Genomic DNA, 14,013 nt, shown 5'->3' with positions numbered 1-14,013 from the left:
TGGCAGGCATGGAGGGATGGTCTCAGCTACAGCTCTGCCTCGTACAGTGCCCCTGCTATTACTAGTGAGCGAGAGGCGCTGAGGTGGTGGTTGTAGTAGTGGTGGTGGTGGTGGTGGTGATGGTGGTATTGGTGGTAGTGTGGTTGTGGTATTGGTGGTGGTGGTATTTGTATTGGTGGTATTTGTATTGGTGGTATTTGTATTGGTGATATTTGTATTGGTGGTATTTGATATGTGGTATTGGTATTGGTGGCATTGACGGTGGGATTGGTATTGGATTGGTGTGACTGGGGTTATTGGTGGTGGTATTGATAATGGTGATAGTATTAGTATTGGTGGTGGTATTGCTGGTAGTATTGGTAGTGGTATTGGTGGTGGTATTGATATTGGTGGTGGTATTGGTAATGGTGGTGGTATTGGTGGTGGTGGTGGTGGTATTGGTGGTGGTGGTATTGGTGGTGGTATTGGTGTTGGTGTTTGGTATTGGCAGTTTTGGTGGAGGTGGTGGTATTGGTGGAGGAGGTGGTTTTGGTGGTGGTATTGATGGTGGTGGTGGTATTGGTGGTAGTGGTGGTGGTCATGCTGTTAAGAAAACAGGCTTTTGAAAACAACCCGTCGGGTGGCTTTAGTACAGAGGACATGTAACACAGATGTGCTGTTGTCTGCTACAGCCCATTAGCACAGGGGTCGGCCGTGCTGCTTAAAAAAACACAAGCGGTCTCAGCTGAAGCAGCGCATTTCCAGCCTGCAGTAAGAGAAACTCAATAAAGTAAATAGTGCTTACAGACAAACCGGTCCCATGTAACAACTGAAGTGAAAGGGAGGGTACAAATGAAGACCAGGCCATACTAAGGAGGGACTATTAACGAATCTGAAGGCAGCATTTACGAAAGACGATGACACAAGCCAATGTAAAATATGGGAAGAGAGTGGGTGCGGCTTTTCTCCCATAATGTACTACAGCAGTCTCGCAGAGCAAGTAGGCTATGCGTGCTGCGGCTAGACTTAACCTAAAAAGGATTGCAGTAACATACTAACCTGTTCCCACCCAACACTGAGTTCAGCAGATGCTTCAAAAAGTATTTTTGGGGAACGGGATTGACCAGGTTCTCACAAATTGCACCCAAGAGTTCAATTTACCACTCAGTCGTTGCAGATTTTCATTTTCATTTTATGTATGCAGTAAGGAACCTTGTTTTCTCCAGGAAATTGTAAATTGAAAACTTAAACTGCAATGTACAGTAGATGAATATTTTCTGATAAAACTTTATTTACTCTCCCTACAAGATCTACTTTAAAGGCAAACACCCCACTTTTCAAGAAGGAGGTAAAATGTCTCAGTACCTTGACAACTTGGCAATCGGGGATATGGTGGAAGTTCGTGGACCCAGTGGATTGCTGGTTTATGGGGGAAAAGGTAAGGCTGGTAGGCATCTGACCATGGTAAATGTAATGTACTGGGCTTGTCGTTTTCCCACTCGGTTTTCAGAATAAGAACAAAACAATATTGCCTAAAGATAAGATATGCTTCTTTGTATGTCTCTTATGTGCTTAAATTGTTTCTTTTAATTAAGAAGGATAATTTTATATGGAAAAATAGGAACAAACCACGTTTTATGTTCCGATTGCCTCCTTGTACTTAGTTCTATTTGACAGAATTTGAACCCTTCCGTGTGGGTTCTGGAACCTGGTTTTACAAGTGCTGGCTCTAGTAAACTTTTTAAAAGAATGATCGATGGACAGGGAAACACGATATGCTTGATAGTTTATAAGTGAGTAATGGACTTTCTGCAAAACCTCTCAGATCTCTAGGAATGTTGCTCTATGCTCCTTCTGGCAGTGGTACAAGTCTTCAAATTACATATATTTACTCATTTTCGAAAGGCATTGTCAACAATATTTTCATAATATTACTATATACCAGTGTTCCACAAATAAGCATATGTGGTACAATCTGCTTTTCTAATAAGTTTGTCCTTTATTCATGTGTAATCGTTTTCTTATTCTCTTTTTTAACACTTCCATGGGTATAGCTTTTGGGGCAGTACTACATAAACATTTAATCTCCTGCACATCACAAAGGAAAATCACACTTAAACAAGTAACTGATCTAAATAGTTGCATTTTACATCTTTTCCAAAATAAATTAATGTTGATGTTTGGGAATTTGGCAGTGTCACTTTAACTCAGGCTGGTTCCATGTCTCACATTGCACTGCAGTATATGTTAGAGTAACTTCAACTTTTCTTGTCTGCACTCAAAATTGGCCAGGAACACTAGCTGTACTATGCGGAACAGCTTTAGTTTTAAAAAGCACACACAACACTTTCTGAAGATGTCCATGAATGTGCTTGAGATGTCTGGGAATCTATCTTGGCAACTCATTTTATGTTTTGCCAAAAACTGCAATACGTAGTACATTTCACCTCACCAGTTTAACTCAGTTATACTTAGTGACCACTTTTATTTTACTGATTCCTTAAATTGCACGTAGGGCATACCTTTCAAGACCCATCACTCCTAGGGCTAAGATTTTCAGTGCTTTGATGTTCTGTGCAGCTCTAATGATGGTTGTTAGAACTGGAATTTCTGGTTGGTTAAGGCTTGCGCCAAAGCCAGGCAGAAACCACCTTTCTAGTCAGGGCCAGGGAGTCAGACGCCAAGATAACTCCTGCTCACCCCCTTGGTAGCTTGGCACGAGCAGACAGGCTTATCCCGGAGGCAATGTGTAAAGCATTTGCGCACGCACACAGCAACAACATCCCAGGCACACTACAAAAGGAACTCCCAACAAGGTTATATAAAAAATAACTTTTGTATTATCAAAAACACATCAGATAGTATCACACAATATACATTGTGCCAACTGGCACAGGTAATATTCACACAGGATTATTTACATAGGACAGTGCCACGTAGGCCACTGTCAGGAACAAGCAATTGTTAGAACTAGTACTTAGAACAGTTGTAGCACAAACTGACAATTGTAGAACACCACCAGTAACCACTGGTAAAGGTAGGTACACACTACGCAATACTAATAACCATAGGCCTAGATCACGCATGGACACATAACCTCTCTAGTATAAACTATACTAGGCAAAACAACCTCCTAAGCATGAAAGCACAACTAGAGGTATCACAGGCATAATGGCAAAGCACATTACGCAGAAATCACATTTAGGCCTAAACAGTATAAATACAGTAGGCAATCTCCTCACTAGTCTAAACACATTAGACCCTACCCCCTAAGCATAAGTCACATTTAGGGGCGTGAATCACAGGGAAGTCAAATCTCACTAACACCAACCTCCATAGGTAAAACCATCTCTAGAGGTATCATCACAGGGTGTGTAAAACATACTAGATGCATTACATTTCCTAGCACCACATTTAAAGCACATGAATCACATTAGGCAATTATCACAAACCTAGTAAGTAATCACATTGCGCAAAAATCACATTAGGGCCTTTCGCCCTACCCACAAACCGCCCCCCTGGACAACTGGCCATCCAAGAAGGGGCTCAAATGCTCTGTGTCCAGAGTGTCAGGGCGTGCTGCCAACGCAGCGGAAGTCAGGGGTGCGCCATCTGCGCAAACCTAAACGTTGCAGCTGCCCACTACTTGCTGGGCAGCTGAGAACAATCACAAGGGCCTAAATGCTGGAGCTGGCAGTAAGTGCTGCGCAGCTGTGAAAGGCCAAGGTAGGGGTGAAGGGAGTACGACTCACTCCTGGATTCACAAAGAACAGGTCCCCCTAAAAGAAATAAAAGCCTAAACGGTGCAGCTGCCAACTACTTACTGGGTAGCTGGGAGTCAGAACTGCGACATGGGCTCTCCCTGGCCCTTAGGCGCAAAAACTGCGCAAAACTGAGCCATCTAGCCCTGAAATCCACTGTGCACCTTGGAGCCCTCCAGGCTCTAGTCATAATGAGGCAAAACATGGGGACAAGAACCTGGGCCCCTCAAAGAAATATAGCCCACATTGGAGCCCTCTGGGCTCTGAAACAACTGTGGCCCAGGAGCACACTGGCTCCTTAAATAACCAAATATGGCCCCCAACGTTGGAGCCACGGGGCTCAGAACCAATAAACATGCCCCCATAGCGTGTGGAGCGTAAGCATGGGCGGATTTTGCGAATTGGCAATCCGCGAACTTGCGTATTTACGGATTCGCAATCCGCAAAATCCGCGAACTCTCGCGAATTTGCGGATTTTTTTTTTGTGTTCGCAAGGGTTTCTGCCAGTTCGCGAGGGTTGTGTACCAGTTCGCAATTGCGAACTTACTTGTCGGCTCGTAACGGCCACGACTATGTTGTTTCTACGTCTGGTTCATCATCACAGGTTCACAGCACCCTCTGTTTCACCACTGCCACCCTCTGGTACACCCATGCCACCCTCTGGTACATCACTGCCACCCTCTGGTTGGTTTATCACTGTAGATTATGGGGGTGAAAAAAAGCAAGCACACCTGCCCTGCTTCAACTGACATGAATTAATTTGGGGTTGATTAATGTGTCACTGAATTTAAACTTCCAGTCTGGCTGGCACCTGCTTCCTTATCTGTAATTTGCTTTCTGTTGCAGTGCAATTTTTTTTCACAGGACCTTTGTGGCCTACTTGTAGCTATTCTCTGAGCCTGCTGTGAGGGTCAGAGCAGGGTCATAGAATAGTTGCAAGTAGGCAACTGAACTCTGAAGGGGCCCCTCAGGAAGCACTACAGGGAATGGTTACTAATGATAAGATTGAACTTTTGCACCTGCTGAGTGCTTTCAGTTTTGTCTGTAATTGCTTTCTGTTGCAGTGCAATTTTTTTAACAGGACCTTTGTTGTATACTTGTAGCTATTCTCTGAGCCTGCTGTGAGGGTCAGAGCAGGATCATAGAATAGTTGCAAGTAGGCAAATGAACTCTGAAGGGGCCCCTCAGGAAGCACTACAGGGAAAGGTTACTAATGATAAGATTGAACTTTTGCTGAGTGCTTTCAGTTTTGCAAAATTCCAAATATCCAGCAGCATCCACAAAAAGTAACCCTTCCAGGTCAAGATCCAAATCAAAGTGACCAGCACATGAAGAAAGCACTGGGGGGAGCCTGCTGGACAGGAACAGGAAGTTGGAGACTGTGGGGCACTTCCTTCCTCCCACCCCCCCCACCCCCAAAATGGACTCCTTGCAAACAAAAAGTGCAGGCAAATGTCAACCTGAGGAGTTATTCTGATAAAAATCATAATTTTCAAGGTTTATGCTGCCTGCTGGTGGATTTCTTGTGCGAAATTGCAAATTTTGCAATCTCGCAATTGCGAGATTGTCGCTGCCCGCCGCATCTACGTGTTCGCAAGTGTTTACTCCCGCGAAATTGTATAGTATTCTAGTTGGCAAGTGCGACCAAGCAAAAAATCCGCTTCGCACGGATTTTACGAATTTTCGGCAAGTTCGCGGATTGCGAATTTGCCGAAAATCCGCAAAATCCGCGAGCAAAACGGATTTTACGCCCATGCTTAGTGGAGCGCACCGGCGCTTCAAAAGTATCTAGGGCCAGCGTTGGAGCCATTCAGACTCTGGAAATAACCATGTCGGGGCACTGGGATGGCTCACGGGCCCCTCTGGCCCCCTGAACAACAATGTGGCCCTTGCTGGAGCCACGCACGGGCTCTAAAGATAATTAATGCCCCCATCGTTGGAGCAGCCCTCTGCCAAGCAGGGCTGCTCTGAGGGAGGCACCGGCGTGGTGCCTTCACTTTGCTCCCTCCAGCCAGCTGTACTCACCGTCTCCTCCGTGCGGGGAACGTCCTCTTTCTGGAGACACGGCAGCGCTTCTCCTCCAGGGCTCCCCTGGGCTCCTGGGAGCCCCACGCTGCCGTCGGCGGCCTCGCCGCCATGTGGGTTCACCCAGGCTACCTCCTGGGACCCGGGGCTTGCTGCCATTACTGCGGTGCTCTCCCTTCGCCAGGGGAGCCCCGTGAAAGCTTCTGCCGGCCTCTTCCGGCATGAGGGCAGGCTCCGCCCACGTCCCGGCTGGGCCTGCCTGACTTCCGGTTCTCGGACCGGCTGCGGCGGTGATTTCCTCCGATGGCAGTGAGAGGGGTAGGCTCCCTCGAATTTTAAAAAAATCCAACATGCGGGGTGGGCACCCTCTAAGGGCGCCATAAACGGGGTGACACCCGTAGGGAATTTTGAATCACAACAAAAGACGCAGGGTGGGCACCTGCGCCGTCTGGGACATACGAAGGGCAGGAGCGCTTCCCTCAGAGGGAAAACGACAGCGCTCTGCCCAGAAAAGCAGAATAAAGTGTTCCCAAGGCGCTGGGGGCACAATCATCACAAAGAAAGGCACCATAGATGACCCTTACAACAAGAAGGGTCCCAGTAACACAGGACAAAGCTCCTGGGGTAAGGAAGAATCTCCCAACCATTCTCAGGTCAGGCAGAAGGGTCCACGGAAAGAAGTCCTCCAGTAATCCAGGGGCTGGGCAGGGCCCAGGGAGGCAAGCCTTCCCCTGGGCCCCAGCAGCAGCACGCCCCTGGTAGATTCTAGTCAGGAAAACAAGAACATTTTCATGGGGACACAGCCCTCTTTTTATACAGCAAAATCCTTTGTCTAGAAGGGTGCAGGCAATGGGAGAACCAGCTACAACTGGTTATGGAAAACTCCTGACCACTTTGTTTTGCTCTGCCCCTCTCTCCCTTTCACTGGCCAGGCTAGGGACATCAGACGCACCACAGGGGGTGGAGCCAGCATTGTGGAGGGAAGGCCCATCCCTGTTCAGGTCCCAGGTGCAACTCCTCCCTGCCATCAACATGCATATCTCTCCATTCACCACTGGGGCAGACCCATCCTGACTCCTGGAGCCAGGCACACCAGCCAGCTCCAGCCAATCACAAGCCAGCACATTCACTGCACAGACACACCAACTTCTACAAGTGGCACTTCCACACTAAACACATTAAAGCCGCACACATCATCGCGCAGCATTCAATCTCACGAGTTCGCACATACCAAACTCGACCCTGCACTCCCCACACATCAGGAACTACCATGGTCACACATATTCCCCATGCATTCCTATGGGAGGGCAGGTAACTCTCACCCCACACACACACACACACACACACACACACACACACAGAGCACACGTACTTTACACTGGACCACAGTGAAAAAGTGCGCAGAGACCCAAAATCACCAACACCAGGTTACAGAAATAGGCTAGGAAAAAGCAAAACGTTTCGGGGTGAACCTGCCAAAAGGACCAGGTCCAACAATGGTCAAAAAGGTATGTTTTATAAACTTACTCTATATATTGTTTGTATTCCTGACAGTCATACATCACTCTGCTGAGTGTTCCACAAAATCCACACAAGAACACTAAACACCAGAGAGGCAATTCTCATGCGAATGATGCTGGGCTTTCAGGGAAAGTGCCCAAGTTCTCCTTGAACAACCAGCGTTGTACCCTTTCACTTAGGGTGACAACCCCACAGTAGGGTAAGCATTGTGGAAGGTGGCACATCTCTCCAAAAGGCCTTGATGAGGCCTGCCCTGTGCTTGATCCTGTAAGTAGCATGTACTTGTCCCACAGATTAAGCCATGCATGTGTAACTGTACACAGCTGGTACGGTGAAACTTTGACTGACTCATTACATCAGTTATGGTTCTTTCGATCGCTCCATCTGTTACTTGGATAACGGTGGTACTTCTAGAGCTTATAGAAGTCGACAAGTGCTGACCTCCTGAGATGCGTACATTTACCAGACCAAGACCAATCTGGGCTTGCCTGGCCAATTTGGTAACTAGATAACCTTGTGCCGATCGCATGTTCCTGTGACCGCGACAATACATTCTGACGTCTGCCCTATCAACTTTCTATGATACTTTCTGTGCCTCCCATGGTGACCACAAGTAAGTGGAAGTCTAAGTTTGATTCCAGAGTGGGCGCCTGAGAAATGGCTACCACATCCACAGAAGGCATCAGGTGCGCAAATCACCTACTCCAGACTCAGGGAAGTAGTGACTGAAAATAGTAAGACCGATCTCTTTGGAGACCCTGTAATTGGAATATGTTCACTTTCAATCTTTAACAAGGATTCATGGGAGGGCAAGTGCAGTTCCAGCCTCCACTGTAATTCCAGCCCCAAAAGCACACATTAAAGTTGTTGCATTTAAAAAGCTTGCTTTTGGATCTTGAGATTTATCTGACAGTCCGCCACAAGGTGAGCTACCACCTGTCCCAGCCCCTGCCTCTCAGCCCCCCTTGATGTTCTTGTCTGTGTGTACTGGGGTTCCGAACCATTTACCTTGACAAATGTGAGTGTTCAAAGCAGGCCGGTCGCCTGAATACTTCAGCTGAGAATAATGGAAGAGGACTCCAAGTCTGTTTTCTGTTTTTCGGGACTGGGGCCATAATTTAGAGGGACGGCCGTGGGTATTCATATTGTGCCGCTGTAGTTGAAATTCAGGGACCGGCGCAAGATGAACCAAAGTAAAAGCATTTGCCAAGAATGTGTTCATTAATATGGCCTTATAGCCCGCCGTACCGGCTATTAAAGGCCCGCTGAATCGTTAAAGGCCCGAGCCGAAGGCGAGGGACTTTAACGAAACAGCGGGACTTTAATAGCCGGTATAGCCCTGCTACGAAGGGCTATAAGGCTATTAGAACATTCTGCCACTAGAGGGCAGAATGTTCTAACAAATTAAACAAAGGGTTCTCGAAGCTCGAGGGGATATAAATCCCCTCGAACTTCGAGAAGCCATTGTATAACATTGGAATGTTGCTCTGCGGGCCTTTACCGGCCCGTAGAAGCAGGGAGCACTCCATTGTCTGCAATGGAGCTCCCAACATTCCAATGTTCTATTCAATAATAAATGTCATAGGTTTGAAGATAATCAGATACTGTTGTAGTTCCGACCATAAATGATGTCAGCTAGCGATCTGGTGGCATTATCTCCATGACCTGTCGAGCAACTTCCGGGAAACCAACGTTTTCGGGTTTGGGGAGAGTGGGGGAGTATGGTTGCAAAGCTGAAACTTGTACCTGAAGCATCATTATTACTGTCCTTCCTCCTAGTCGTCGTCAGCATTGTTGGCAACCTGCTCAATATGCAACTTTCACAGTGAGATTTTACTTGATATGGAATGAGGATTTCGAGGCATACATTTCTGTCAAGGTCTGCAAGTGCTCCCCTCGTTGTTGAGGATGCCTGGACCTACTAATTACAGGCAGCACTAGCAGTGACATCACCTGCTGTGCTCAAGCAGCCACCTGTTCCGCAATAAACCCAGTCATACCACACTGATTAATATATGCAAAAAAGCATTTTCATTTTGTTTTTGCACTCGGTGTGGGTAAGATAGTAAAACATGTGAACTTCCGCTCCTTTAGGAATGACAACAGGAAAACGCAGAGTTCAAAATAGCAGGGACATGTACAGGCTGACGACAGGGGTCACAGGCAGCAGCAGTGTTAGAGATGAGAGACAGCAAGAGTAAAGAGGAGAAGAAACAACAAGAGAGGAGAGAGATAAAACGGAGCAAAGTCGAAGAAAAGGAGGAGAGCAAATCAGATACAAAAAGAAAGCAGCCATGATGTGAAGAAGAGAGCATTAAGAAGAGAGAAGATAGAATGAAAGGATGTGGAGTACAGGACAGAGGGGAAAAAAGCAGACAAATGATAAAATGGAGACACAGCTAATCGCTGCTAGAGAGCGGTAGTAAAGAGCCAAGATAGAGGGGAGAGAGAGCAGGGCATGGATAAAACTGAAGAGAAAAAAGGGCAGGGCTAAAATGAATAGAGGGCAAATCAGAAATACAGGGTGTGACAAAGGTGATAGAAAACAATTAGAGAGGTGAGAGGATAGACTCTTAGAGCAAAGACTTGGGGGACAGACAACAGATCAAGGTTAGAAGATAGAGACTGAGGCAGAGAGAATGTTGAAAGTGGGGCTCACCGGAGGAAGACGTGAGCGGTGGCCTCCTTGGCAAAATTTTCAGCACCTGCACTTCTTTTTTTACAAATTAAGCACTGATTCAGTGAAATGAAAAAGAACCTCTTATTACAGAGGAAAATAATTGTGTTGTCCCTGTGAACTATTTTTCCAGTCACTGTGGCCTGGCCCTATGTGATAAAAATGTCTATGAGGTGCTACAAGCAATTAGAACTGATATGAAAACGTCAATGTGGTTGACTTCAAGACAGAAGAAAGCGCCTTTTGCATCTAAATCTACATCAGTATAGTTTCTACCCGGCAGGCAACTTTCTTTTCAACAGAACTGTTATCAGTATTACCAAACGTCCCAAGGAGAGTACGGCCCCCACCGGCAAGTGACATGGTGGAAGCCAGAATAAGTCCCAGGACCAGTCTCAACTAACCTACGAACCACTCCGCCAGCACCTTTGCCAGGATGTTGTGGGAAGTATTCTCAGTGACATCATACACAAGAATTGAAGTAAGATATGATAAATAGTTTATGTGCTAGTTGTTATTAATAAATCCGAGATAATAACCTATACCAAAAAGAATATTTTAAATTTTGCATATTTATTTTTAGTCTACAGAATATTTTACATTTTGATTTTTTTTTTTTTTTTGGTATGCTATCCTATTTTGCATATACTATCAATGTATTTAAAGACTTGAGAACAAGTGGTCTAAGACGTATGCAACCTGCATTGGATCGAATAAGTAAAGAGAAATTTCCCAGTATAGGCCCTCATTTATCTTTTGGTGCTAAATCATATGGTGTCGCAAAGCAGGAGTCTTAATTTTACCAGATGGTATCATTGGAAAAATGCATGTCTCGGGAAGACATGGGTTGTAACTTGGGGTAACAAGAGATGGCTGATGAATTCCATCAGCTTTTTATTAATTGTGGCAGAATCACCATGGAGTCACTTGGGGGGTGATTATGAGTTTCACTGTCCATCGGACCGCTGAACGTGTGGTGGAGTTCCCTGAACCGCCAGACTTGCGGTCCCCCTGCCTTATTACCATGATGTGGTGGGACTGCCATAGGCCGGCCGCAACCTCCGGGGATCATGGATCCTGCGGAGGTGGCACCATGGTGAGAGGCGTTATAATGCTGGTGGTGTTGCTGCGGCACCGCTGAGCATATTAGGAGTTTCCTCACTAATGGTGGTGAGGCCAACATAAAAACTGTGGCGGTGAGGAAACCAAAGGGGCCCTACAGGCCCCCTCTTTCCTCAGGGCCAAGGGGTGCCTGAAGGGGTCACAAGTCCTCGCCTGACATGAAACTCGTAATCTGGCAGGTGGTGTCAGTATGGCTTTGGCGGTGTGAGAGCAGGGAGCTGGCAAGGAGGCCCGCTACCACACCACCAAAGTCGTAATTGTGCCCTTAGTATTTGCTTTATTGAGGAAAGTGGTACAAATAAACTGTCATGCTAACACCGAATTATCATTTTTCTTCACTGAAGAGTTTACATGGAAAATTGATAATCCTGTTCAGTATCTCCAGAACAGCGTTTTATGTAGGAGATTATAGAGGTGGTAACATTTACCATGTTTAAACTAGATTTTGATTTTCCACACGGACTGCCATTTTGTCCAATTTGCACTCGTATTGTGTGTCTTTAAAATAAGTTGGATTAAAAGCAAATGCTTATGTTTATGCCCTGGTTCCTCAATGTAATTCATGGAGCATTTTTGTTCAGTGAGGCAAATGCCATTTAAAAATCAGTACAAATCAATACATCTGTCCACAGGGCAGGTTCATAGCTTGATGGGCAAGGTGTGCCAAGACTGAACAGGTTATTGGTGGCGAAGATGCCTTCTTAATGCCCATCTGTTAATAAGGAGCAACGCCATGACCCCCTGCCCATGTTTATGAAGTCATAGAACTTTCTTGTACATAATGTCTAACCAAGACAAAGAGCTGCAGGCCTTTAGTATCTACCATTGTTCAATGTTCCCCCTTTTTTGCTGGTTAAATTTCATATAACTAGAATCAGAAACTGAAAAACAAACAGCATGCATTAGCTTTCAGAGATATGAGAGAAACGTCTGGTCCTGGTGCCTGAGATAGTTATAGTCAAATAACCCTTTATTTCTCTTTATTCACTGAAATGCCCTTTTAGGTTTCACCACATACAGCTTTGGCTTCTGGGAGACTTCCTGTTACCACCAGTACAATAATAAGAGCAATTTCAGATAGAGAGTGGGTTTTGGTGAGGCCCTTCCAGTGATTGGTATTCATGTGCTTTTGCTGGCTAGCTATTGCTTTGCTATACCTCTGCCAAGTGCTGGCTATTTTGTGGAAGGTTAAAATGTCTTACGTTAGTTTTGGCATTTGCTTTTGGAGATGGTGCATGACAAAAGTGACAAAACCTGATGACGAAACACTTTTATATCAATCAATTGTATTAGTATACTGGAAGATTCAACATGTAACATGCTATTCAGGACGTAGTTAAAACAAGTCAAAGTTATAACCTTGCCAAACGTCCCGCTGACGTTTTAATGCTGATTGATGATTTCTTTATTGACCTTGTGTAGGCTGGGGTGTTTCTGCGTGCGTGAAAGCTTATTTATCTATGCTAGTATTTTTAACTCAGTTTGGTTATTTTTCTTTGTTTCTTTGAAGTCAGTTTATCATGCAATAGCAAGTGGTTTCACTTTCTGAACTCTTACAGCATTATAGGATGGAGTTTCACATTGAACTCTGACTGGTGCATTAGGAACTGTTTTTACACTGTGAACTCTGACAAATGCAATAAGCTTCCACCCTGCATGCCCTCTTGCACACTTCTCATCCGCTCTTGGTTGTGCCCATGTTGCTTTGCAGCAGACCAGGCGGTACCTTTTATTGGTTGTGTTCACTGGAACAGATTACTTGAGAGCAGAGAGATGCATCCATCCATGCAGACCTATCTTTCTCTCTTGCTGTTTAATTTATACTGGAGGACCTCCTGCTCAGTTTGTTCCCCTAAAGCTGGTATGCTTTTTGGCAAATGTATCTAAAATATTCATCATCCATTCATTCTCAGTTTCAAACCCACTCTCTAAGTAAGTCTTGGATTCCTCAGGCTCGTTGCCTGAGTCCTGTATCAAAAGTGGGTACTTTAGTAAGCTGTCCTCAATGTACCAAAAGTGAAAGATTGTGCCTCTGTGCGTGAGTGCAGGGTCCCGCGTCATAAAGCCCAACCTATTAGCATTTCTAATGCTTGTTTTTTTGTGTTATCTGCTATCGTCGCCAGGAGCATCTTACCAGAAGGTCCTATTTCTGGTTTTTAACCGTATCCCGATGTTTTTTTTATTATGTACGGTATAGCATGGTCTTGCACTTGTTATAACTGTCCGGTGTGTGACACACACACACACACACACACACACACACACACACACACACACACACATACCTGTAAATCTCTGCAACAGACGTATTTAATCTCTGTACTATCGTGCCCTCTCCAGTATCCTGTCTCCCCCAGACGGTTTCTGCTTTCAGGTGGGTTTGTATCCGACTCAATTGCAGCTTTTCAAGGACATGCAAAGGTGAATGACAATTCCTCTTCTACCAAGCACTCGCAAAGCCAATACGTCCCACCCCGATAATGTGACTGCTAAGCTACTGGCTTTGTCAATACTTGTTTGTAAATCATTGTAAAAAAAAAATGCTTAATATGGAGGAAAAGCTGACATATTTATTAAGCTATCTTAAAACTTATATTTTCAGTCTTTACAAGCGGCGGTTTATTTTTCAGATGTCATTGAACAGAATGTAAAACACTTACAGGTGATCAAGCTTAAAGGTGACAACGAGGAGTCGTTGCAGGTACTTAAAAGAACGTAATAACTGACTGAGGAAGTGTCAGAAATGAAAGGGAAATGGTTGGCATTTACTTTCCACACAATAAGGAAATGGAACTCAAGCTCCAGCTATTTGGAGCCAGCAGCAGCCTGGCGAGCAGATGTATGGGCCTCTGGGAGAAGAGACATCCTTCCAGTCACTCTAAGTACACTTTCCGCTCGAAGAAAGGCTGAGTGCATGCAGCAGCCTCA

The 14,013-nt window shown here is 45.4% G+C and overlaps 1 protein-coding gene across 2 annotated transcripts in view; it reads left to right on the top strand.

Annotated features, from left to right (window-relative positions):
* CYB5R1 (cytochrome b5 reductase 1) overlaps positions 1-14,013 on the top strand; it is a 166,892-nt gene that overhangs the window by 75,896 nt on the left and 76,983 nt on the right. For both annotated transcript variants that reach the window (XM_078644111.1, XM_078644110.1), the window contains exon 5: positions 1,288-1,417. In XM_078644111.1, coding sequence (XP_078500237.1) covers positions 1,288-1,417 — 130 coding nt within the window. The remainder of the gene's footprint in view (positions 1-1,287; positions 1,418-14,013) is intronic.

This window comes from Lissotriton helveticus, chromosome 5_1 (genome assembly GCF_964261635.1).
Source record: "Lissotriton helveticus chromosome 5_1, aLisHel1.1, whole genome shotgun sequence".
Classification (NCBI taxonomy): Eukaryota; Metazoa; Chordata; class Amphibia; order Caudata; family Salamandridae; genus Lissotriton; species Lissotriton helveticus.
This window is presented reverse-complemented; position numbering and strand designations above follow the sequence as displayed.